Source organism: Lemur catta, chromosome 6 (genome assembly GCF_020740605.2).
Source record: "Lemur catta isolate mLemCat1 chromosome 6, mLemCat1.pri, whole genome shotgun sequence".
NCBI lineage: Eukaryota > Metazoa > Chordata > Mammalia > Primates > Lemuridae > Lemur > Lemur catta.
Window position 1 is genome coordinate 16,241,231 of NC_059133.1, and position 26,833 is coordinate 16,268,063.

The 26,833-nt window shown below is 45.3% G+C and overlaps 1 protein-coding gene across 3 annotated transcripts in view; it reads left to right on the forward strand.

Annotated features, from left to right (window-relative positions):
• Positions 1-26,833, forward strand: part of APPL2 (adaptor protein, phosphotyrosine interacting with PH domain and leucine zipper 2) — an 801,670-nt gene that overhangs the window by 770,815 nt on the left and 4,022 nt on the right. For all 3 annotated transcript variants that reach the window (XM_045553054.1, XM_045553055.1, XM_045553056.1), the window contains exons 5-17: positions 3,561-3,648; positions 5,032-5,073; positions 5,206-5,264; positions 6,011-6,157; positions 10,153-10,235; positions 13,654-13,812; positions 15,224-15,412; positions 16,797-16,839; positions 16,922-16,978; positions 17,070-17,158; positions 20,529-20,687; positions 20,867-20,919; positions 22,528-22,702. In XM_045553054.1, the coding sequence (XP_045409010.1) occupies positions 3,561-3,648; positions 5,032-5,073; positions 5,206-5,264; positions 6,011-6,157; positions 10,153-10,235; positions 13,654-13,812; positions 15,224-15,412; positions 16,797-16,839; positions 16,922-16,978; positions 17,070-17,158; positions 20,529-20,687; positions 20,867-20,919; positions 22,528-22,702 (1,343 nt within the window). The remainder of the gene's footprint in view (positions 1-3,560; positions 3,649-5,031; positions 5,074-5,205; positions 5,265-6,010; positions 6,158-10,152; positions 10,236-13,653; positions 13,813-15,223; positions 15,413-16,796; positions 16,840-16,921; positions 16,979-17,069; positions 17,159-20,528; positions 20,688-20,866; positions 20,920-22,527; positions 22,703-26,833) is intronic.

A 26,833-nucleotide genomic window follows, 5' to 3' on the forward strand; every position in this document is an offset into this window, starting at 1 on the left:
ATATAACAGTGAACAAGTCATCCAGTTCTTACTGAGCTTTGTCCTCTACCCCACTGAATAGTAGGAAAAAGTTCTTTTCTCCTACTATGTTTTTAACTCTCAATACACTTTTGGTCGCCAAAAAGTATGGGTTTTCCTCCCACCAAGCAATTCTCTGGTACCAGCTGGGTGTTCTACGATTCAGTTCTGACACTAACCAGAGTTAGCACAGACCTTACAGGTTAAGGGCTCAGTCCCACAGTCTTGCGCCCAACTTCAGGTGCCAACTGCAAGTCCCAGATTGCCGTCCGTACTTCTGAATGGCTGTAAAGTGGGGTTCCAACAGTCCCCTCCTTGGGTTTGATTATTTGCTTACAGGTGGCTCATAGAATTCAGGAAAACACTTATATTCACTGGTTTATTGTATAATAAAGGATATAATAAAAGATACAGGTGAACAGCCAGGTGTATATATAGGGCAAGGTATGGGGGAAGGGATGTGGAGCTTCCATGGTCCACATGTCACCCTCCCAGCACTGCCACATGTTCAGCAGCCGGGAAGCTCTCCAAACCCTGTAGTTCAGGGATCTTTGTGGAAGCCTTATCACGTAGGCACGATCACTCCAGCTCCTCTCCCTGGAGGTGGGGGGGCGGGGCTGAAAGCGTCTAATCATGGCTTGGTCTTTCTAATGATCAGCCCCCATCCTGAAGCCCACCAAGATTTGCCTCATTAGAACAGAAGACATTTCTGTCACCCAGGACATTCCACGGGATTAGAAGCTCTTTGTCAGGATCTGAGGTCAAAGATCAAATGTTAGCACAAAAGATGTTCCTAGCACCCCTGTCACTCAGGAAATTACAAGGGTTTTAGGAGTTCTTTGCCAGGCACCAGAGGCAGAGACCAAATATATATTTTTTATTATGTCACAACATCACACCCACTACTATGGCTCTTTCTAAAATATGTGTTGAAATGGATGGAGGATAAATAGAAAATGTAATTATAGAAAAGCAAAAAGTGATTTTTGGAAGATGGGGAGAAGAATTTTTCTTAACCGTGGATAAATAACCCAGGGGCAGAAGGAGTAGGCTGTGCCCACTGAAGTCATGTGCTTTCTTGAGTAGAAGGGAGTTGCTAAGGAAGTGTGGTTAGTTGTCAAAACCCCAGAACCAAAATTTCCAGTTTGAAATATTTACTCACAACCATGTTTTCATGGGCAGGAATGATGATTCTCTTAATGGAGAGTGAATTGTTCCCAAAGGATGGAAGTGCAGTTTTACAGGTAGTATCATGGCTTCCTGGAAAGTAGCACCATAGGGAGTTTTCAAACAAGCCTTGTGATGTAGAGACCTTAGAGAGTGAAAGAAGTTACCTCTCGTGGGGTCTAGATCTGGGAAGAGGACAGTAGCTTTTGAGGTTGTTTTCTCTACCTGGGCCTAAACCAGGTTGAAATATTTTTAAGACAAGTTCTTTGAATCAGAAATTGAAGAAAAACTCAACTAAAAGAGATTTATGTGGCTTACATTTAATAGAATGCCCTGGAATGATATCTTGCATGTTGTAAGTCACATGGAGATTTCCATGCATGGTGGTTTCCCCAAAAGCAAAGTTTCGGGATCACTTCCTTGGAGTACACCTGAGACAGAATGTCATTGTCATTACAGATTCCATTGATTTAATGCCGAGCATGTATGTGTCAGGCACTCTGTCCCGAGTGTTTTCTGTTCGTGTTATAATCTTATCCTCACATGCCTTAGCCACACAAGAAGGATGGCATCATCCCTGTTTTCTGTATCGTGATACTGAAGTGCTGAGAGGTGGTCCTTGCTCTTTCCACTCTCCTCAATGAATATGGTTAAAAGAGATTGTCCCATACATGTCAAAAGCCCCAAGGCAAGAAGTTGATGACACAAACCCCTTGATTCTTTGGAGGAAAATGAGTAGCCAGGAAATTTGCCATTCCTGAAGTGCAAAACTGTTGGAAGGCTCTTAATCTCTCTGAGCTTTGGTTTCTTTGTTGTAAATGGCAACAGCAGGAATGCTCACTTAATTGGGCTGGTATGTAGATTAAATTAAATAATATATATCAAAGTATTAGCACAGAGCATGTATATGGTAGGTGTACTTGCTGACATTCATTCAATTAACTGTCAATGAAAAACAGTGCATTTCTTATTGAAGTTATTCTGACAAAATAGTCAACACATTCTATTCATGCATTTACTGGCACGACTATCTCATGCATTCCCCCCACAGTAAAGCTGCTATGCTTTGACTTGACTGAGAGATTGGGAGAACATTAACAGCTTGTCCTAACGCTCCCTTGCCTGGCAAATGGTTGACCTTAGTCAAGTCTTGAAGCTGATCAGATCGGCCTCTGCAGCCACAGCCCCGAAGGACCAGACCTGCTGGGAGATCTGTGTGCAGAAGGGTGATGCTGTTACTGCTGAAGGAAACTTTGCCACATGTGCACTCCAAAAATGATTGCTTGCTGGGTGATTTCCCCTTAGTCACCCAGCAGGAATCCTGGAATATCTGCAAATCTGTGGCCCAGTGGGAGAATCCCTTCCACATGTTTGTTCAGTGCTGACGTCTAGACTCCCTAACACTTGAAGGTTTGGCAGCTTCATCAGCGTGGCGGACAAACTCCATATCCCACGCTGTGTAATGAAAAGAGCATGAATCTTAGATCCCGACAGCCTGGGATTAAGATCCCAGCCACACTGTTTATTTGCTGTCTGTATTTGGAGAGTTATTTGCCTGTCTATAAGATGGGGTTAATAAATAAAACCTAACTGATAGAGCAGGTGAAAACTAAGTGCTATAAAGCACCTAAAGCTGGCACGCACAAAGTGCTAAACAGCGCAGCGGTAGCATTGATGGTGATGATTTTTATTTCTCTTAGACCATTTACAGAGACAAGTTTTAGTAAGTCCTTGAGGTAGAAGGGGAGAAAGAATCAAGAGTTGTTAAAATTAAAATCCATCTAGTGAAGAAGGTGGCGTTCCAATACGGTCATCTCGTTTTTAGAAAGGTCCTTTTCTAAAGAGCAGAGGCCTGACATCTGGCGGAGCGGTTTCAGTAGGGAGCATTCTGTCTCCAGAGTGACTCTAGCATCACAGCCTGCTGTGGTTTCGGGGCTAGTAGGTTCCCAGCAGACCTGTCTTTCAGGGGTGACTTCAGCCTCTCTGGCAGTGAGAGAGTGACAGTGGCCTGGCGAGGTGCTGAGCCCTGCCGAGCACGGGCGGTAGGCTGTGTTACTGCAGGCACATCCAAGCGTCCCGATCCTCCCGCGAGGAGTGGCCCAGAGTGGGAACCCAGCCAGAGTCCACACAGTGAACAAAGAGTGACTGTGGGCCCGGAGACTCCTTCAGCAAGCTTCACTGATGACCACGGTCAGTTAGATCTGTACATGTCTGGTTTTCATACTTCAGGCCTATATCATCTGCCTTATGAAGGGTTTTTGTTTGCTAAGGAAGCTGTGTAACCACACAGAACTGTTCAGTGTGATGCCTTGGTGAAATGAGACTGTCAGTGATAATGTATATAATTTTCTTCAACAGAGTTCTCTTTCTTTCAGCTTAATGTTCTCCATACAGAGCTGGCTAAACAGTTGGCAGACACAATGGTTCTACCTATTATACAATTTCGAGAAAAAGATCTCACAGGTAAAATAACTGAGTTCAGTGCCAGTTACCTTCAAAATAATGTTTAATTCACTTAATTCTTACTGTTTTAATTTCTGTAAATGTGTGGATCATTGAGAAATGCCTTTCTTTTTGAGCAGTTCAATTCAGCAAACTTTTACTGACTACCTACTATGTTCCTGGCTCACCTTAAGAAGTTGAAAGGCTAATAAAAAGACAGACGTGAAAATAGATCATTGTAATATCACATGATGAGGGCAGCAGGACCGACAGGCACAGGAAATAGAAACAGCACCCAGAAAGGCCTGATTCCCTTTTTCGGGGTTAGGGTGCCAGGGAAGGCTTCCTGGAAAAGGTGATTTCTGAGCTAGGATTTGAGAGATAGGTAAATGTTTACCAAGTAGAAGGTGATATTATAGGTTAGGGAACATTTGTAAAAGCACGCTGTTCTTGGGGAAATGTTTGGAATGTAAGGTGGGGTTGGAGAGGGGAGGATGGGACGGGGACCATGCTTTCTCCGTGCTGGGCTCTGGAGACGCAGCCGTGAGGACAGGTGGGTCCCTGCTCTCGTGGAGCTCACAGTTAATGAGGGAGGGAATCTGACTAGTGCAGAGAACCTAGCTGGCTTTTTGGACTCATTTTGCTTTGCTTTTTTTGACAAAGTAGAAATGGAATGTTTTAGGATTATAGGACGTATCACTTTCTTTTAGGTATCAATCTTTGTGATTTTAAGTTTTTAACCTTGGACAGTCAGTGCTCTCAGTGACCTTTGACCTTTTGGGGTCTTTTGGTTTTGGACTCTGTGAAGCCATCTTTGTGCATGATGGGTGTGTAGCACCCATACAGGTAATAGTTATTGGTGTTGGCTTGTTGCAAGTACAGTATGCTAGATTGTGTCCCTTTCTTCATTAATACATGTCCCCTATATTCCTTTGTCCAGTGGTGACTCTGATAAGTCAGCTGTTAAAATGGCAACACAGGAGACTTCTAGGTTCCGGGTATAGTCCTGACTACATTCTGAGGAAAGATATATTAAGACAGTACTTTGGGGTTGAAGAATCAGAACTTAAGGTTATATTCCAGGTCTCCATGAAAAGTACCTGGCCAGCATGCTGCCTGGCCCGTCTGCAGAGTGCCCTTCACACAGCCCAGGCGCCGTCTGCAGGGGAAGGGCTGCGTGGGCAGTCAGGGTCACTGCACGTGGGGCGCAGATGAAGCCATGTGCTCCCACGAGACCAGGGTTCCCAGCCGCTAGGCCAGGCCCGTGAGAACAGGACTGCAGGGGCGCTGGCAGGGCTTTCCCCTGCCACACACGTACTCTTACTTTCTTGGGAAGGCACAGAGCTCTGGATTGGAGTGTTTTATTTTTGTTTGCTCTAAGATGTTCCTTTTTCTCCTATTCAGAAGTAAGCACTTTAAAGGACCTTTTTGGACTCGCCAGCAATGGTAGGGACCTTCTCCATCCTCGGGGCGTGGGGATGCTGGTGTGTGGGCGCAGGGTGTGGGAGGGAGGAGACGCTGAATGCTTGTTCTTGCCTTTTGACCCTTCTGGCTGCTCTAATGTCTCTTTGTTTTTAGAGCATGATGTCTCAATGGCAAAATATAGCCGGCTTCCTAAAAAAAAGGAAAATGAGAAGGTAAGAAAACCTTACATCTTCTCTTCATTTACTTAAAGCCCCTTTTCTTTCTTCCTATTGTGAATTTGTAGCATATAAGGGTTTCTTGATGATTTTTTCCCCCTGTATGTGGCCTTTTAACATTATTTATTTCGTATCTCATAAGGAGACCTCCACTTCTCTATTCTAGCTTTTCAAACTGGTTTATTAAATAGCAACTTGGAACCATCATAAGATCATGATCACATGGTGATTTTAACTTCAGCTTGGTTCCTCGTGTGGTCACCTGACTCATGTACCACTCGGGTCACTTGAACTCCTTGCCCCAAGTGTTGACTTTTTAACCCATGCTTTCTAGGTTTTTTGCTACTATAGATAATACTGAGTATCTTCATGCATATAACTTTTTACTTATGTTACATGATTTCCTTGGCCGAAATTATTTCTTTGGAATACAATCTATGAGTGAACCAAAATGTTTGTGGCTTTCAAAACATTCTGCCATATTGATTTCCCAAAGGATCGTGGTGCTTTGTACTGCTACCAGGGAAGGACTGGCTTCACCAGTGCAGCCTTACGAGCACTGAGATGCTATTATTTGGATACTTTTAATTTGAATTTTTTAAGAAGCTGAAATGGAATCTTATCTGTTTCATATTTGTCACGAAAATAGTTATAATGAATAAACCTGTTTTGAAGTTGCATGCTCTTACAGAATTGTTGTGTACAGTAGAAAACTTGAAGTTTTCCTTTCTCCTTTTACCCAGGTGAAGACTGAAGTGGGAAAAGAGGTGGCCGCTGCCCGGCGGAAGCAGCACCTTTCATCCCTGCAGTACTACTGTGCCCTCAACGCGCTGCAGTACAGAAAGCGGGCGGCCATGATGGAGCCCATGATAGGCTTTGCCCAAGGACAGGTAGGGGGAGTCCCTTCCCTGAGGGATGAAACCTAAGCCAGTCTTGGCGTTCTGCTGAGACGGCATGTGGGAGGGACTGAAGCATCATCACAGAGAGAAGCACAAATGTACAGTCTCTCTGGAAACTTTCTGGGATTCAGCACTTGGAGAGCCTCCAGTTGGGCTGAATCATCTCCAGCTGGGTGTACGTGGTGGTCAGGCTGCACATGCAGGAAACGATGGCCTGGATCCCAAGGCTCCCTTGGGAGGAGCCTGCATGGCCCTTTTTTCTGATCCAAATGCAAGCCAGGCCTGGCCAGTTTTCCTAGAAGCAGCTGACTGCGCAGGGTGGGTAGTGAGCGGCTAAGCCAGGATGCCGCACGCACCCTTGCTGCCCTGTGCCGTGGGGCTCGGCCTCCGCTGGTTATTCCCGATGATACATCTCCAGGGTTAGTGCCAACACCTTCGCTTCGGGGGCATGGGGAAGCGGTGCCAGTGCTTCATGAAGTCTTCCGTGTTTATTTGGTTTCTTCCCCCCTATTTAATGGTCTACGAATATTAAGGATGGGGACTTGGCTGTTATGGCAGCAGAGTGGTAGGGACGAGAGTGAGTGTGAGTATGAGGCTCATGGCGCTGTGCTCACCTTCCGCCCCTGCCTGCGTTAGCCCCACTCACGTTCGCCCCAGAACCTCCCTTTGGCATGTGACAAATGCACCCAGGAATCTCCTCTCTGTTGACGTGATAGGAACAGAAAGGGATGTGAGGAAGCAAATGTTCATAAGAAAAAGTCGCCAACTTGTAAAAATACTCCACATATAAGTGTCTATTACTTTTATAATACATTTTAAAATATTTATTTCTCAGGGCCGGGCGTGGTGGCTCACGCCTGTAATCCTAGCACTCTGGGAGGCCGAGGCGGGAGGATTGCTCGAGGTCAGGAGCTTGAAACCAGCCTGAGCAAGAGCGAGACCCCATCTCTACTAAAAAAATAGAAAGAAATTATCTGGACAACTAAAAATAGATAGAAAAAGTTAGCTGGGCTTGGTGGTGCATGCCTGTACTCCCAGCTATCTGGGAGGTGGAGGCAGAAGGATCACTTGAGCCCAGGAGTTTGAGGTTGCTGTGAGCTAGTCTGATGCCACGGCACTCTAGCCCGGGCAACAGAGTGAGACTCTTGTCCCCTCCCCCCAAAAAAAAAATTTATTTCTCAAAAAACTACAGTATCAGTTTCATTCAGGGAAAAGGGGAACAAGCGAGGATCTTTAAACGTGCAAGCTCATGCATCTGTCTTCTTAAGGTGGTTTTGTTACATTGCTGAATGGTGAGTTGGCCAAAGGCAGCCTGTGCCTTCAGAGGTGATACTGAAATGGAGCAACAGAATCTTTCCATGTCATCTGAGTACAGTTGAGTAAAACCCCCAGCTAGCACTGCCCAGCCCTGGGCTTCAGTCCTCAGCAAGTCCTGGGAGCCCCTGTGCACACAGGTGTGCGCTCACACTCATCACCCTCCTCTCTCCTCCACTCAAGTACGGTACTCTGACCTGGCGGATGTCCTCACTCTGTTAGAAAATGCCACTACTCTCTTTGTTCTCTTTTGTTAATACCTCCTGTCATGTGTCCCCTCCCTGGGTCAACAGTCCTTGCCTCTAGGGCAGTGATCCTTGCTCAGTGAGCGGCCCAGGGCCAGGGAGGTTGTGGGCTACTGTCTCAGGAGGATGAGCAGCTCTAGTGCTGTGGTGCTTGGTTGGTGGGAGGAGGGTGGTCACAGGGCCTACAGGATGGGTTTGACGCCAGCTTGCTCCCCTCTCTTCCATGGCCAAGGACTATACCGTTTGTCCCGGCCTAGATTTTTGAGTGAGTACTGCTGGCCGCAGAGGGGGGAGAGGAGCTGTGGGTACAGCCCTGGGCCTGGGAACAGAGTGGAGCACATGTCACTTTTGGGCAGCAGGAGCATCACTTTTGAGGACTGAGGATGGCACATGTCACTTTTCATATGAAAAGTGTCCAGATTTTAAGACACAAGACCAAGCAGTCCCTTACTCTGCAGATTTTTAAAAATGCTAGTGAAAACTATAGCTCCTTTTAGACAAGTCTGTTGACCAACGCCGTGAATCTTTTGGATGAGTCACAAGCAGCTGCCCTGCTCCTGCCTCGTCTGGCCTTTGCAGTCAGTGTTTATTGAGCATCCACCTCTGTTAGCTGATGAGTAAGTGACCATTGCACTTCCTGCTGCTCACCAAGGCTCCTGTGGGGAGACTCACCCAGGCGCTCAGCACCACCCACCTTTGTGGAGGTGTGGGGACATTTCTGCCTTCTCCAGCCCTCGCCAAACTGGTTTTTAATTAAATCATGATTCAGTCCTCTTGCTTGCAAACTGAGGTTCTGTGATCTGTATGCAGGTTTTTGAGAACATAACAATGAACTCTAGAACAATACTGCCAGGGTGAGGGCTATGCTGTGGCTGTGGAAGCCAGTGTCTTACCTTCCTTCTATTCATTTGCTCATCTGATTTTTTTTTAGGGATTATGTGAGTCCCTGCCCCAAGGAGCTAAGACATGGACTTAGAGTATAAATTCCAAAGGAATTCAGGGAGGGGAAGGAGAGGGAAGTCACTATGATGTTGTGCTATTAGAAATGCAGGCTCCTCATTTAATAGATTAATGTTTAATACTCATTTTGATATTTAACATTTCAGGGGTTTAAAATGGCATTTACCGTGTTGATCTCTGTATGATTCAAAGGTCATGGGCCAAAACATCCTCCTGCGTGTACCACCTTGCCTTAGGATAATCACAATCATCTGTTTTATCCTGCGGTAACTAAGGGCATTGGTGTGCACACTTTCCCAGGGTGTCTGGGGAACAGAGGGGGGGCTGTCAGAACTGTGCTGACAGACCTGTGAGGCTCCTCAGGGTAAGAGGTCGACTTCAGTGCCTGCCACCCAGGCAGGGTGGGCTTCAGGTCAGACAGGGGAGCTGGGGTCATGCGTGAGAGGATACCCATGTCCACACTGAATATTTTCTCTTTTTTCATAACCTAGGCTTGCCACTGTTACCCCTCAGCCATTAGACTTGTAAAATGGAGAAGTTCATGCCAGATATCTAGGTTTTTGAAAGCTATAGCCATGAGAAGAATGGAAACTTGACTATTCAGGGTGGGATGGTTGTAGATATCAGTAATGCACAGAAATGTTCTTCTTCCTCTCTCCCATACTCCTGCCCTCAGGGTTGTCAGGGGACCCAGACTTTCTAGGAAGAGAATATTACACAGGCATCACAGGAAGTAAGGGATTCCTTCCATTTGGTGCCCAAAAGCCAGCGACTGTAGTGTCATCCAAATTGCATAGTCCTTGGGCCTCCTAGTGGCCACTCTGCCCCAGGCAGAGAAAACATCCATCATAGAACATCGGGAGCAGGAGGGCCCTCACCGTGTTGAGCACCTCCATGGTGCCAGGGCCCTGCGAGGGCCCTGTATATAATCCTCTTTAATGTGATGTCCGGGTTGCAAGAGGCTTTTAAAGGTCTTTAGCCCAGTTTTCCGCCTGTGACCTCAGCCAGGCCACCAGCCAGCTAGCCAGCCTGTGGTCAGACCTGCACGGGACTCAGTGAGTGGACAGGTAAACTTGTCATGCTGTGCTCCAGCAAGTGCTTGTCACTTTCCTGCAGGTGCTGAGGTGAATAAGTTTCCTGTTGCCCTCAGGAAACTTACCATCTAGAATTCACACAAGAAAAAGCTGCTGCTGCTGCTGCTAATATAAAAAATAATTATCCATAGTAATTATTCAAACACTTGCTATGTACCAAGCACTTGACTTCCATCGTCCCTGATACCCGTGGCCTTTCAGCAAGATGGCCAGGTCTCGCCCTCCCCACGGCACAAGTGGACCCAGCCCGTGTGCCGAGACTGAGACATCGCCAGTGCTGCAGCGAGTGCCCCTGCTGCCAGCTGCATGTTTACTGAATTCACAGATCGTTTTCCCTAGATGATTTTCAGCACATCCTAATTCTATCTTTCAGATTAACTTCTTTAAGAAGGGGGCAGAGATGTTTTCCAAACGTATGGACAGCTTTTTATCCTCCGTTGCAGACATGGTTCAAAGGTAATGCTGCACCCTGGCTTGGATCTCATGTGCCTCGTCCCTTTCCTGCTGCAGTGACATCTCTGGGGGGTGGAGGGAGGGCTCTGGCTGCAGAGGGTCCTACACAGCCCCTGCCCACTCCGTGGACTCTCATAGCAGTGCTCTGCCCTCACCAGAGCTGCCGGTGTGTGTGAATATTGGGGACACACGGTTGAAGGGTCATGATTTCTGCAGTTCCTGACTTCTGCGGTGCCCAGAGCCTCCCCATGACGTTGAAAGGCTAAATAAAAGATTACAACATCCACGGACATACTTCCCCGTTAACCCCAAGTTCCTCTTCTCAGGATCTCTTTTTGTTAATGCTCAAGTTTCACATGTTCTAAGCCCGTGAGTGCAGCTGAGGTTTGCTGTGGATTTAGAAGAGGTCTTTGCGAGCTAACGGGAGTAGCAGCCAGAAGCGCTGCGGCCTTTCAGGAAACTAACCCACGAGGTGGTTGTGATAGATAGCGAGGTGTTAAGCCTTTTAGCTGCAAATGCTTATTTTAAAAAACACATCACTCCCTTCGGAGGCCCTGCCCACACTCACCAGGGGTGTGGCTGCTCTGCGCTGCCCTCCCTGCACTCCCACAGTGACCTCTGGGGACACTCATGGCCCGCAGCCTCAGGCTTGTTCCCCAGAGTGCAGGCGTGGGGCTCCCCGACCACTCGGCAGCATTTCTGGGGCATAGGGGTACCTCTGTGTGATTGACACATAAATATACAAAATGGAAATATGAGGAGGGAATTTTATTTCATATGGAAACGTGAAGAGAAAGTTGCTCATTTTCTTGAAGATTTTGCATTTCAGAATACCTTGTGAAGGCCAAAGAGTGGAATTTATTTAGGCAGAAGTCTACCTAAAATGATCTGCAGATAAAAAATGAATCCCACAAACCCAGTGCTGAGCATGCACACAGACTCCAGGGGAGAGTTGTAAGCGCATACTCCTTCCTGAAAGTCACCGAGCTGTGTTTTTCCAGGTCGTTGGCAGCAGTGAGTGATGTAGGCTAGATTTATAATTATGCTAGAAAGCAATTTGTGAAGTCTCATTTCGGTTTCTTGCCTTTTAATTGATTTGGTTATTAGCCCCTGGGAATGTTCGGAGGAAGTTAAAGATGAGAGCCTATTAAATTGTCACTTTGTGGCAGTACCCTCTCCCCTGTCTTTCACTCTCTCTTCTCATCCTACTTGAACTCTCAGAATTCCGTGGCTTTTTATGTTTCTGGGAGACCCATCCATACTTCATTTTTCTCATGTTCTAGGTTGTTTTATTAATGGATGGCAGGACATTGTGCCCATGTCTTTGACCTGCCATAGAGGACTCTTCTTGCAGATCCTCGAGCCCGTGTCTTCCCTCCTTGTCAGCATTTTCGTGAACTGTCAATAGGCCAACTGAAGTGTAGCACCAGCCTTCCCGGGAGGACCACAACCCAGCATGAAAGTCAGAGCCCGCGCCAGGGTGTGTGGCCTTCTCTGCACAGACTGGGGCTGGTTTTGCACGTCATCCTGGAGTTCCCAGACTGAACCTTGCGGCGCTTGAACCTCCTGGTTCAAAGAGCTAAGGCATTCCATTTCAGAATGCTTATTTCCCTATCCCTTACATTTTGTATTGGTGAGTGGGTAAATACAGCCACTCTCCAAGCCAGGAGATGGTTTTGCCACCCCATTGCCACGCACTGGCAGCCAGCCAGCCCAGAGAGGCCTGGGACTGGGATGTGGTGGAAGCACCAAAGCTTCCCAGCCCTTCCCCTGGGAGCAGATAGCAGATAGCAGATAGCCAGGTGCTCTGCTGTTCTCAAAGCCTGAGAGGATCCAGAACCCAGTGGGAATCCAGCATGGCTTCCAGCAACCACACAGAGCGTTTTGTCTTCCCTAACCCCACAATGACATATTCTATGTTTTTCTTGAATCCTTTTACTGCTCCTATGTATATATATTTTTTTAGTTAAATGAAACATGCCTTTTTTTTTTTTAAGAGAACAAATTGAAAGCAGTTACTTTTCGACCCTCTTCCTGTGAGCCTTGGATGAGCTCTGAGTGTTTGAGCCTGAGTCTGCATGGGGTTGGGGAGGGCGGGGCATTATTAAACTCTGTGAAGTCATGAGCAGGATGTCCTGTTGGTGCACATGAACATTTTATGGGGGACAGGATCCTTCTCTTTCATCACATCTTCAAAGAGGTCTGTTACCTGCAAAAGCTTAGGAACCTAAGCGGGCTCCCTGCGCTTGACTCTCGCCTCTGCCCCCCACCCCACAGCATTTTTGTCTCCTTTGTTCCCTCAGCCATGGCAGGGACGGGGTTAAGCTAATGAGGTTTGTTCTCCAGCCTGCGTGTCCCAGGACACCAGTGGCAGAGTTCCTAGTCATCCCATTCAAATGTCAGAAAAGCCAGAATTAGCTTAGACTGGCTGCTTATACCCAGCTGCATCAGAGAAGAGAACATGGAACGTACAAGCCCAGCACTGCTCGACCACAGGCGAGGGAAAGCCCCGAGCGTGAGGAACTCGCCCGAGAAACACTGGCCCCGCTGGCCCCTAGTTCCTTCTGATTTAGCACTTGTAGTCTGTGTCCTTCAACACAGTGGAGAGGTGGAACGCCGCCTCCAAAGTTCGCTTTCTCAGATGCATGGGCCTGTTGGGCAGACTTTGTTCAGGGCTTTATAACCAAGACTGTCACCCCTGGCTGGGGCGGCCTGGTGAGGGCTCACTTTGTCGGGAAAAGGGGGCAGCTGCTGTTTGAAGCTAAAGCTCCCCAGGCATCCCAGGGTCTAATGGACCAGAGCCTGACATGGGACCACTTACCCTGCTGTGGTCAGCGCTTGGCCGGCTCACACAGCCAGGCTGCGCAGCCCTGGGGCCGCTGTGTGGCTGTGAAAAGAGGAAACGCATCGCCCTTGGCCTTTCTGTTGCACCTGAGTACCACTTCCCAGTCATTTTCCTATCTCCAGTGGTCATCTCCACCACCCTTGCCTAAGTCAAGCGGGGTGTCGGAATGATACCGTTTCATTTTTTCCTTTGTGGGACTTTCACAGGCAGCCTGCACATGCAGCCCCTAAGGATGGCTTGTCAAATCTTTGATCCAGAAATTTCTATCAGCAGTGCTAAGCGCGGTACCTCCTTGCCAGCAGCAAGACTGTTTAGCTGGGTTCAGGCAATTTCAGTGGTACTTCTCATGTTCCGTTTTAAAATAGCAGTCACTTTAGTAATGCAGACTCGAGTCCCTGTGATCTGTAGTTCTGAGGGCCTACGGTAGAGGGTTGCGGCCATGTAGGAGGCTGGCAGCTCCGGCTGTGAGGCAGGAAGCCTTGCAGGGCTGGGGGGAGGTTGGGGGGGGCTGCCAGCTGCTGCCTGGTGCTGGGCTGGCCAGCGCGGAGTCACTGACCCGGCGTCCTCTGTCTTCAGCATTCAGGTGGAACTGGAAGGCGAAGCAGAGAAGATGCGGGTGTCCCAGCAAGAGTTACTTTCTGTCGATGAATCTGTTTACACCCCGGACTTTGACGTGGCTGCACCACAGATCAACAGGAACCTCATCCAGAAGGCTGGTTACCTTAACCTTAGAAAGTGAGAACGTCTGCCTCTTACTCTGAAAGCTGTTTCCCTTAGGAAGTGGATGAAAAGCAAACCACTTGAAGTGCCCCATTACAGCCTGAGGGTGGGTGGGTGAGATTTGGGGAAGAGTCCCCAGCACAGCACCCGTCCCACCTGGGACACAGGAAGCCCCTGGGGCCCCGGTCCCAAACTGCACTGAGAGATGTGGCTAGGAACGGGGGTCACAGACTCCAAGACACTCAGGCTACCCTTGTCTCTGGTCACCAGGGCCATTTGTAAACAGACCACTATTAACTGTTGTCATCCTGGACCACTGTCAGTTTTTATCCTTCCCCCATGCTGGCCGGCTGCTCAGAGCAGTGCACTGGAGACCTGCCACTGAGGCCAGAGCCAGGGCCGGCAGGCCTTTAGCGTCAGTCCATTCCAGTGGAAGGGACGATCGGGTGTCAGTGCTTCTAAGCGCAGAGAGGAGGTTGTGGTGGCCTGGCATGAGCACTGACTTTGGCACCAGGCACCCCGGCCGTGCTGCGCCTCCGTCTCTGCATCTGTAAAGCGGAGCTGATGGCTGCACCTCCTTCATAACATTGTCACAGGGATCGAATGAGGTCATTCCTGCCAGGCAGTAAGCACTCACGTTAGCCTTTGCTGTTTCTCGAAATTATTGTGTCAGCAACCTAGTGCCTCAGGTATAGTCGCTGCTTAGTAAATACTGAACCAAGTGAACCTGTTTGAGATCCCCCAAGGGGAGGACATACGAAGAGGAATTGCCAGCTGTTTTCCTACCGGGGTAGAGCTCCCAAGACGTCTTTGAACCTGTTGAGATCACAAGCAAAATGTTCCCTATAGTTGTATAGGTATAAAAAACTCCGTAAGTTTCTGGTATTATTTTCCAGGAACTAGATGTTCCTCTTATAAGCAGCCCACAAAACGAGCATAACCTCCAGTTGGAGCAAAACCTAATCACTTAGAGCCCCCAGGACTGTGGGGTCTGTGCCGTGGGCTGAGGTAACCCTGGTGCCTCTAACTAGATTTAGAGCAGTTCAGCTCCGTGTCTTAGAGAAAAGATCTTCCAGGTTTCAAGTTCTTCGTGGTGATGGACTAATTCTAGTCCCAGATAGTGGGTTTAGAAGCCAGAGGATGGCTGCTGTGGGGAGAGGTGGATCCTGCCCACAGACCTGGAGCTGGCCCTGGGACTGGCATTTCCCTTGGGAGCAGAGCCCACAGTGTCCCAGATCATTCAAGCTAAATTGTACCTCTTTGGCCGCTCTTTTCACTTGAATGGTTTTCAAAGCAGTTTTGCTTTAATATAAAGAAACACGTTAGTTCTAAAATGCCGCCAGTACCCACAGAGAGGCAGCAAGGCTTGGAGGTGCTGCTCATGCTTTCTGGTACTAATGGGCTCTTCAAAACATAACTCGTACAGCAAAACAGGGCTGGTCACCACCACCTGGGAGAGACTTTACTTCTTCACCCAAGGCGGGAATCTCATGTGTCAGCCCAGGGGAGCCGTGGCTGGAGGTTTGATCCAGGACCTGGACAACTGCTCCGTGATGGCGGTGGATTGTGAAGACCGACGATACTGCTTCCAGATCACCACTCCTAATGGAAAATCGTATGCCTCCTGGGTTTGATTTGGGAGGAGAACAAGTGGTCACCCCTGCCACGGGCTTCCTAGTTCATTCCTCCATGCCAGCCCTCCACTGGGGAGACCCTATTCCCACTATTGTTGACCTTTCAGGAGGGTGATTTTATACTCTCTTTAAAGAAGCCCACGTGACCCATATGGGCACCAGCCTGCCTTATTTCAGGAGCCCCAGTGAGGACTTGCCTGTGGCTTTGGAGAAGAGATGACCTCCATGGGAAGGCGACAGAGTGGTTGCTTGTCAGCGTAGATTCTGGGGCAGAGGAGGCAGCCGTGCCCGTGCCGTGGCAGGGCGGGATGAGGAGGGTAGGAAGGGAAGACCCGCCTGAGGAGCCCGTGTCTCCAGCTGACACAGTGGTGAACAGTGTGTTCGGCTGCAGCGATGCCACCTGTTACCAGGCTGTTCCCACACACTCCGTGTGCTTGGGGCCAGGAGAGGTCAGACTTAAAAACCGGGCCGCCTGTAGTCATTCACAGTAGATCCCGTGCCAGTGGGATCCCCTCTCACCCAGAGCAGTGGCCTTCCAACTGTGTCCCGAGGAATTCTGAGCCCCACGGAGGTGCTTCAGGGTCACTCACTTGTGGGGAGAGGAGGGCCCTGTCCCTCAGTCAGAGCCGCTGTGCTGCATTTGCTTTCTACATCGGGGTTCTAAGTTAAGATCTGAACGCAGTGTTCATGGTGAGGGTGGGGACAGTGCCAGGTGGTGTGGGTCATCTCTTCTCCCAGGCTGGCAGAGCAATTTTAGACCGGATCCTTCCTCCTTTGGTGATGGGAAATGGCGTAGGAACAAAGATTCCTGGATTCTAGTCATGGTCCCTGGCAGTTACTTAACTCCTCTGGGCCTCGCTTTCCCCACGTACAAAGTAGAGTTAAAATCTGTGTTATCCCATGTGCCACAGATATTAGGAACAAATGAACTAGCAGGTGCGCAGTCCCTTTAAGGAGTTAAGGCCTTCACAAAGGTGGGGCAGTGTTATCTTGTCCCCTGGTCCCCCACATGCAGATTTTCATGGGAAGGGAGTGCACCTGCTGCCGAGCCCTCCTTTGGGCGTGGTTGGGGAGGTGGCTGGGCCTTGGATCATCCAAGGGAAGGTCAACAGGATGGTCCCCACTGTAGAACAGACTGGAAGGGGCCAGAAGATCTGAGGCCCAGAGAAGGGACGTGCTTGTGCAAGGTCACGTAGTGGATTAGCGGCAGAGCCAGACCCGGAATCCCATTTTCTTTCCTCCCCCATCACGCCGCCTTCACGGCCCTTTGCCTTTGGTAGCCCAGGCGAGTTCAGCTCCTGTAGAATCATCCTCAGCCACCGAGATCTGGGAAGCACTAAGTTACTCACGTGCGTTTCCTTTCAGGGGGATAATCCTCCAGGCAGAGAGCAGAAAGGAAAACGAAGAGGTAAGATTTTGTTAATCTTGCCTCCTTCCTAGCTCGGTGGGCCACTTTGGGATTCAGTGTCCTCTTCTAATGTCCTCCACAGTGGATATGCGCCATCAACAACATCTCCAGGCAGATCTACCTGACTGACAACCCCGAGGTAATCAGCAGCTGCCTGCACCTCCGCCCTTTCCTCGGGCTGAAGGTGAGTGCCGCCTCCCGGCCTGAACGTGTCCTCCTATGGATTTTAGGCAGTCGCCATCAAGTTGAATCAGACGGCTCTGCAGGCAGTGACTCCCATTACAAGTTTTGGAAAAAAACAAGAAAGCTCCTGCCTCAGGTAACTAAAGGACAAAGAAAAACTAGCTTTTGTGGAGCCAAATTATGGATTAGGAATTTGAAATGAGCTGTTACTGAGTCCGCATAAACCACCCAGGCATGTTGCTCAGCCCTGTTGAACAGAAGCAGTAGCCACACTGGGAAAGGTTAACTGATTTGCCCATGTTCACACCACATGTGAGGGGGTGTGAACACGTGACGTCACTCAGACCTGTCCTTTCCCCTGGCCTGTGCTGCTGCGTCTGAGCAGTCACAAGTTCCCCCATATTTCCTATTAGCACCAACAAAGTAATGTAACCAAAACAACAAAAATTTTTTTAAATAAGGAACAAAATCACCTTTTATGTCTCTTCGTTACTGCCTAGCCAGCCTTGTCTGTACACATACTGATATTTTCATATACACATACTTCTACATTTTTCTTTTTCCATTTAATAACTATATACTATTCCATCATTTATTATTAGCTACTGAATATTTAGGTTTTCTCCCCTTCTTTGTTTGCTGTTATCATTTAGCGTGAACATTTCCACGCATACAGCTTCTCTCATTTGGAATACTGCTTTAGGGTTTATTCCAGGAATCCCATCTTTTGTCTTAATGGGAGTTTCCATTTGGTTAAATAACAGAGGGCTGTATTATTTGTCATGCTAATGAAAGCCAGGCATTAAAGGGTAAATTAAAATTATGACTATATTTGGTATCCATCTTTTAGTGGCATGGTAGAAAGAGCCCCATTAAATTTTTTAGAAGTATTATCTAATGACCCCAGAAGGAAGTCATTGGAAAGCTCAGAGTGGTTAAGTAACTTCGCAGGGTCTCACTGCTACACAGGGTAGGGCCACCGTTCACGCATCTGGCACTGGGTCCCTGAGAAGGAATGGTAGAAGGGAAGGCAAGGCCGTTGATTGTGTAAGACTTGTGTGCTCTGCCTAGGAGTTATAGGCAGTAGAGCAGAACTGAAGGTTTTCAGAAAACGGGTGACCATAAGAAGCAGGTTTAGAAAGGCTTTTTGCAGCACTACATAGGACAGATTGGATGGGGTTGGCAGGAAGAAGGGGAGGGCAGAAAGACGCTAAGGATGTTGCTGCAGCAGTAGCTGTGAAGCAACATGAGAACTTGAACAAAGGTAATCAAATGGGAAAGAGGCAACTGTCTGAGAAACATTTCAGTGTTACAATTTAATGATTATATTAATGTAAGTTTATAACAAATTAGCATGCTTATTAAAGTACAACTCTAAGGTTAACTCTGTGAAAGAAAACAAAAATAAAGATCCAGTCAGTGAGGGTTATAATGTCAGTCTTCCCCTGGGTAAATGTATCTGTCTTCTCTTTGTAAAGTTATAAAAATGTTTGATGCACACAGTGGAGAGAATATCAGACTTAGAGTTAGGAGACATGGGTTCTAATGGTAGAGCTGTCATACACACAGCCAGATGTCCTTGAGTAAATCAGTCAACTATGGGCCTTTGTCTCCTCCACTTCGTCACAATGACCTCGATGACCTCCAAGGGCCCTTCAAGGTCTAACATGCCATCTTTCAAGGGTGCTGATATATAGTGTTGGAGTACTTAGGTGTAATTGGTTTTCTAAAAAGACATAATTTGCAGCCCATGTTTTTCATTATCTGAGTTTTTCCCCCTGTTCTAGACTAAGTCAGCCATATTCTTTTTTTTTTTTTTTTCATGATGTTAAGATTTTATTTTCAGTTTACAGGGCAAATAAACTTGGGGAACACAGAGGGCAACATTTTCGATTTTCCCGTGTGTTACACATATCCCTTCTGTTAATGTTCAATAGACAAAAATTAGTGACAGAGCTACCATACTCTTAGCTGTGAATATAGAATTTTTTTACTGCTACTTAGAATAGTACTTGGCAATAATATGTTGTCAATAAATGTCAAATTTAATTTATTTTCAGTGAAAAATTTTTCTTTGGATATTCCTGATGTCGGGTGCCTGTGACGGGGCTGATAATTGTCCAGTAAAACCCATTCTCCCCTCCTGTGCAGTAAGAGATGGGTACTTGTCATGACCAACCAAGCACATTCTTAAACAAAAAGGACCCCACAGAAGGGACATAGAAGAATCCCTGAAAAAAAAGAGTCTGGCCAGCCAGCTGAATTACCCAGAGAGTGCAAGGGTAACAGATGTGGCTGCCAGCTGCCCCAGAGCTATGGGGGGCGGGTACCCCTCTCTCAGTATTCTTAATGAGGATCAGCTCCTTAAGAATAAAGAAATGTTTTGATGACAATGGAGGAAAGAAGCAGAGAAACTGTGTTCTTGGGAACAAACTGCCATTTACTTCTAAGCAAATATCTTGTGGCCTTCACTAGTTCTGCAGTTATTACGTATCTACTCTTCATTTATCCAGCTATTCAACAAAAACTAGAGTATCCACTATGTGCCCGAGCCTGGCCTAGGTAATGAAACTTACAGACTAATAAGGGAAGACAGGCAAAAGGTAAGCAAATACTTAGTTACAATGGGAAAAGCACTATGGAGTTGATGATGAGGTGCTGTCATGGAGAGTAAAGAAGAGACCTGTGCAGGGCCTGGCTGCGGCGATAACAGTCAAACTGCAGAGTAGAAGATGAGTGGCCACTCTTGCAAAGAGCCCAAGGGAGTGCATTCCTGGTAGCAGGTATGGAGCCAGTATAGTTGGACAGTGGTTGCCAGAGGGAGAGCATGGAGTGAGGTGAGGCTGGGCAGGGAAGCTCAGGGGAGCTGTGGAAGGGTTGTGAGAGGGGGTGTGTGTGTCTGTGAGGGACACAGGAACAGTCCACTCTCCATTTCCTGAAGTTGGCTCCAGCTGCTCTCGAGAACATAGAACACAGAGCCGGGTAAGCAGGTGGCCACTGAGGAGGCTGACAGCAGTTCAGGAGAAGGTGATGGTGGTTTAGACCAGGATCATGGCAGAGACAAAAAGTAGATGGATTGGGACTGACTTTGGAGGTAAAACCTATGGGACTGTGATGGATATGCAGCAGAAGGGAAAGGACAGATCAAAGGATGACTCTTGTAGGGGCTGCATACCTGAGTAGCACGGTGTTTTTAGAGATGAAGAGAGTTCAGTTTTGGACATATTAAGTGTGAAGGCAGCCTATACTGGGCCCCGGGGGTTGGGGACCGCAGGTCTAACACACAGTGCAGAATGCTGTGTAGCAGAGAGAACTGCATGTAGTGGGGTGATCTAAATGAAGTTTTAGGAAGATTTATTTGTAGAATAGATTGAGGGACTCATTAGAATCTTCTCCCTTATATTTGTAGTTGTAAAAGTCACATCAGCATTCAAAAGTATTCACTTGATTATAATATAAAGCATAGGTTAAAAAGGATTTGATTTTTATCCTGTTTTATATTCCAGCCAGAACCTGAAAAATTCAGAGGTGGAAAATGACAAGACTGTTCCCAAAGCAGCAGTCAGTGAACCTGAAGCAGAACAACTGATTGCACCTGGAACACCGATTCAGTTTGATATTGTACTTCCTGCTACGGAATTCCTGGATCAGAACAGAGGGAGCAGGTATGGGCTAAGGGAGGTTGTCTCCAGGAGAAGTGAAAATAAATTTGACATCTCTCATGTCCCCATCCACCACCAAAGACTGCTGCCATTCTAACTTAAGAGTTCAAGTGTTAAGTGCCCTTTTTTAGCTGAATCTGTCATGATTAATTCTATTCTATTAACTGGCTATTTTCCCTTAGGCGTATCAACCCTTTTGGTGAAACTGAGGATGAATCTCTTCCAGAAGCAGAAGGTAAGTGGCTGGTTTGGTGTGCTTATTCTTTCCCCTGCACAGAATGACAAGGGCCATTGAAATAAGTTGTGAAGTCATGTTCTAGAGAGCTGTGATTGGAGTATGAATTGAAGATTTGTTGTTCTCTATGAAAATTTAGTAGGACACAGGCAGTGGGAGCAGGTCTGAGGGGTAGCTGAAAGTTCTCCGATAGCTATTTCACCATTACCCATACCCAACCCTTTTTTGTGGCTCCTACCTAGAAATCCTGCCACATCTAAATCTAGTATAACGTTCTTTTTTTATTATTATTATTTATTTTTTAGAGAGATGGGATCTCACTATGTTGCCCAGGCTGGTCTTGAATTCCTGGTCTCAAGTGATCCTCCCCTCTCAGCCTCCCAAAGTGCTGTAATTACGGGCATGAGCCACCATGCCCAGCCCACATTCTACAAAACAAATTCAAAGAGGATCAAATGATCACATTAAAATGTAATCTTGGTGAATTGTAATTATGCTGTTCCATTTTAGAAAACCAAAAGCACAAATAACTCATTTTTTAATTTGAAGATGATAGAAATAAATGATATTTAGGCTGTTCGATTCTTTGATTTACATTCTTATAATGTACCTAAGAACATACCCAGAGGAACTGACCATAATCTGTTACCCCATGGAGCTGACTTCCAGTTCCCAGCCGAGGCAATTTAATAACTAGAAGTGCTGGGAAGACCTCCACTTTACCACAGGGTCATGTCTAAGAGTATCATTAAAATGAAATCCCACGTATTTAAATTTAGAAGTAGGATTTGAAAATTGGCATTCCTTACAGTTTTTGGGCAAAACAAAAAAAAAAAAAGTTTTTTTTACGATGTTAATGTAGGCTGTCCCTCAAACCCAGCTCTCTCTACTACATCTAGCTGACTTTTCAGATAGGACACACTGTAATAATCCAAACAAAAAACTTCCAAACTTGTGAACAGTCCCCACACACAAAAAAACTATCTTCATATGGGAGTAGGTGTTTATATCAGTTATACGTTCCTAATATTTTTTTTAACCCTTAAGTGATTATCTTTTAGACATTCATCACGATCTTCCAGTTATGGTTGTTAGTTTTTTCAGGTTATGGGCCATTATCAACAAGCCAGTGCTGATCTCCATTAATTTATTGTAATAAATACATATGAATGGAATGAAACCCATCGGGTCTTACCAGTGGGCAAAGTAATGAACTTTCTGTTATCTAGTGGAGATGCTCTTATTTTCAGAGAAAAGGTAAAATGTATATACTGTCAGCATGTGTAGTCTCCTAGCATTTCAGTGCTAGAAGGATGTTCATCTGATACCACCCTCTCATTTTATAGATGAAGAAAAAGAGGCTTTCTAGTCTAATGAAGTACTTCCAAACAAACTGACAAAATGTAGACAATAGAAGAATTAGAGCTTTGGCGATACTGGTTTACAAAAGCAGTACTGAGAAATTTTGGTAGAAAGTCCTCCACAGAACGGAAACAAAACCTGAGAGGTCTTCGGCCGAGTCTCAGGCCAGCGCGCCTGATGCTGGTGCGCAGGTCAGCGGCAGCCAGGAAGTGCATGTGATGCTGAGCAGTGTGTGCTCTCTTGCAGATTCGCTTTTGCAACAGATGTTTATAGTTCGGTTTTTGGGATCAATGGCTGTTAAAACAGACAGCACCACTGAAGTGATTTATGAAGCGATGAGACAAGTATTGGCTGCTCGGGCTATTCATAACATCTTCCGTATGACAGAATCCCACCTGGTGGTCACCAGTCAAACCCTGAGGTACCTTCAGTTTCTTTTCAGACTTTCTTAAGGCTTCATCTGACTCCCTCTTTAAGGCATATTCACCCCCTAATGTTGGTGCTAGGACGGTTGTTTGATTGGATTCAGTGAAGGTGCTACTCTTGTTTTTGCCTCCAACCCCTTTTTACATTTTGATTTTGTAAGATAAATAGGCCAGCAGACGCTCTCTTACAGACAAGAACTGGTATCTTTAAAAATCCAGTGGTGAGTAGTATTATTTATAAAGATGCCATCACTCTAGAGTTATTCTCTATATCACATCTCTATATTAGAGCTTGAAAAGGGAAGGCTTTTGCATTCTCTCATTTCTGAGTACTGTTTATAAAAATAAACAATGAAAAAAACATGAATCTGTCCAAAATAACTCGACCATCACAAGGAAAATATGACTAACTTGAGATGGTCAAAGTAAAGAGGACTACATGATGTGGGGGTCTCAGGTAGTAAAACCTATATGAGGCTCTATGAAGAGTTGCACTCAATTCACTATTGCAAAGTTGTGGCAACAACCCAAGTGCCTGTCAATTCATGAGTGGATTATTAAAATTTGTTATATGTATACAATGGAATATTACTCTATGATAAGAAATAATAGTGATCTAGCACCTCTTATATTTTCCTGGATAGAGTTTGAGCCCATTGTCCGAAGTGAGGTATCACAAGATTGGAAGAATAGGCTCCACACGTACTCGCCATCAAATTGGCACTGACTGATCAACACTATGGTGCTCACACGGTAGTAATATTCTCCAGGGACTAGGGGGTTGGGGGGGTGAACTCACAACTAATGGATGCGCTGAGCATTGTAGAGGGGAAAGGCATGCCTCTAATCCTCGCTTGGGTGAGGCAAAGACATAAAATGTAACCAAAATGTTTGTACTCATAATATCCTGAAATAAAAATAAAAGAATTGCACTGTCCAATAATGTAGCCACAGGTGGCACTTGCAGCATAACTAGTCTGAAGTGACATGTGTTTTCAGTGTTAAATACATACCAAATTCCTAAGATTTTGTATCTCCCCCCAAAAGAATGTAAAACATCTCATTAGCAATTTTAAGGTTAATTACATGTTTAACTAGTAATATTTTAGATATATTGGATTAAATAATTTCACCCGTTTTTCACTTTTCTTAATGTGGCTGCTGGAAAATTTTAAATTACATATAAGGCTCACGTTATATTTTTATGGGACAGCACTGCTTTAGAGCCAGAATGTCTACATTTATTTCTGGCCTTGGCATTTCTTAGTTGTATGACCTTGAGCAAGTTGTTTCACTTCTGTACCTCAGTTTCTTAACTGTATTGACACCCTGTAGTGTTGTCCTGAGGAATAACAGCTGACTGGCACATGGAAAGTGCTCAGTAAATGTTAGCTTCAAAGAAGGGAACCAGGACTTTGGCAAAAATCAGAAAATAGTTTCTTCCATTCATTAAATCCGTCCTTTTCATTTGTTATGAACCTTATCTGGGAATTAGGTTCTTAAGAATAAAACCATATATTTATTTAAAGCTTTTCTTCAAGTATGTCCTAGACCCTTTATAGAAATTGGCTCACCGTTCTTTTAATCCTAATGGTCATGGAATGATTTCCACCAAAAAGATCAAAGGAAATGAAACACCACAGTGCATCAAAGAACATTATCCAAAAAAATGGAAAGACAACCCACAGAATGGGAAAAAATATTTGAAAATCATATCTAATAAGGATCCTATTACTCAGAATATATAAAGAACTCTCACAAAACTCAACAAAAAGACACCCCAGTTAAAAAATGGACAAAGGACTTGAATAGACATTTCTCTAAAGAAGATAAACAAATGTCCAAGAAGCACATGAAAAGATGCTAAATATCATTAGGGAAATGCAAATCAAATCTACAATGATACACCACTCCACACAAAGTAGGATGGCTATAATTGAAGGGAAAAAAAGATTGTGTTTAGCAAGGATATGAAGAAATAGGAATCCATTGCTGGTAGCAATGTCAAATGGTCTGGCTGCTGTGGAAAATTATTTGGCAGTTTCTCTATTAAGTTAAACATAGAATTACTATAGAATTCTACTCCTGGATAGATACCCAAAAGAATTAAAAACAGGTGTTCAAACAAAAACTTGCATATACACAAATGTTCACAGCAGCCCTTTTCATGATAGCCAAAAGGTGGAAACAATCCAGAAGTCCATCAACGAAACAAAGGATACAGGTTGAACATTCCAAATCTGAAATGCTCTAGAATCCAAAAAAAAATCTGAAATTCGAAACACTTCTGGTCCCAAGCATTCTGGGTACAGGATACTCAAGCATATGTATATATAACAGAATATTACTCAGCCTTAAAAAGGAATGAAGTACTGATACATGCTTCAACATGGATAAATGTCAAAAACATTGTGCTAAGTACTAAGTAAAAGAAGCCAGACACAAAAAGCCACATATTGTATGGTTCCAATTATATGAAACATCCAAGACAGGTAAATCCATGGAGACAAGGTAGCAGACTAGAGGTTGCCAGAGGGTGGGAGGAATGAGGAGTGATTGCTTAATGGGGATGGAGTTAACTTCTGGGGTGATGAAAATGTCCTAGAACTAGATAGTGGTAATGGTTACACAAAATTATGAATATACTAAACACCATTAATGGCAAATTTGATGTCATATCTATTTTACTGCCGTAAAAACACACTCCCCCATAGTGGAATAGGTTCTGAGACTATGGGTCACAGGAAATCAGAAGATCTTAAGAGACAAAGCCAGGTTAACTGATTTAGACAGGAAACTTTTGAACATTACCCACCAAATATGCTTAAGTTTTCATTTATGAAGAAATTTTATAAAATACCTAAGCAAAGTTATGATCATGTTTTAAAAAATTATTAAATCCATACCTATTAATAGGGACATAAATAAAAGTAACATTTGTTAAGCTTTGTCTACCTAAAATTTTATATACATTTTCTCACTAATTGTTATAACTACCTCTTGGAAGTTGGGATTCTTACTGTAGTTTTATGGATGAAGCAGTGAGAAAAGTCTGGGTCACTTAACAAGATCAAGTGAGGAGCCATGTCGGAACTCAGTCTTGAGCCTTTTGATTACAAATCCTGTGCTTTAGTAAGTATAACTGCTTGCACTTAAAATTGTAACCTTTTCTTGGAGTAACAGCTTTATTGAGATAAAAGTCACACACTTAAATGCACAACTTAGTGGCTTTTAGTATATTCAGTGAAACAATCATCACCACAATTTTAAAACATTTTTATCACCTCAAAAAGAATAACCATACTCATTATTAGCTAGTCAGTCCCTTTTTTCCTTAACCCACCCAGCCCTAGGCAACTACTTACCACTAATCTTTTTTCTTTTTTTTGAGACAGAATCTTGCTCTGTTGCCCGGGCTAGAGTGAGTGCCGTGGTGTCAGCCTAGCTCACAGCAACCTCAAACTCCTGGGCTTATGCGATCCTACTGCCTCAGCTTCCAGGCATGCACCACCATGCCCGGCTAATTTTTTCTATATATATTTTTAGTTGGCCAGATAATTTCTTTCTATTTTTAGTAGAGACAGGGTCTCACTCTTGCTCAGGCTGGTCTCGAACTCCTGACCTCAAGCGATCCACCCGCCTCGGCCTCCCAGAGTGCTAGGATTACAGGCGTGAGCCACCACGCCCGGCCTTACTTACCACTAATCTTGCTGTCTCTGTAGATTTGCCTATGCTGGACATTTCATATAAATGGAATTACAACCATTTTTTAAGAAACAACAGATTTTTGCTTTCACCTATAAAATTTATAGGAATTCAGTAATTTAGATATGTAATACCCTGTTATTTAATAATTATTCTAACACAAGTAGAAGAATATAGTAGAAATTTATACATCTAAGAGAGCAGTAAATTCTCTAATGCAGTTTATTTTCCAAGTTACATCAACCTGATTATTAGGTGATGCTTAAAATGTTGTTAAAGAATATATTCTGGAATACCTATTAAATTACTTCTCTTATACCCAAACTAATACAGACTAGTTTGTCAAAATCCCTTCACTCTTCTCTCACCCCCACCCCATATTTTTCTTTTTAAAAATGTTAAATTTAGAATAAGTTCATCTA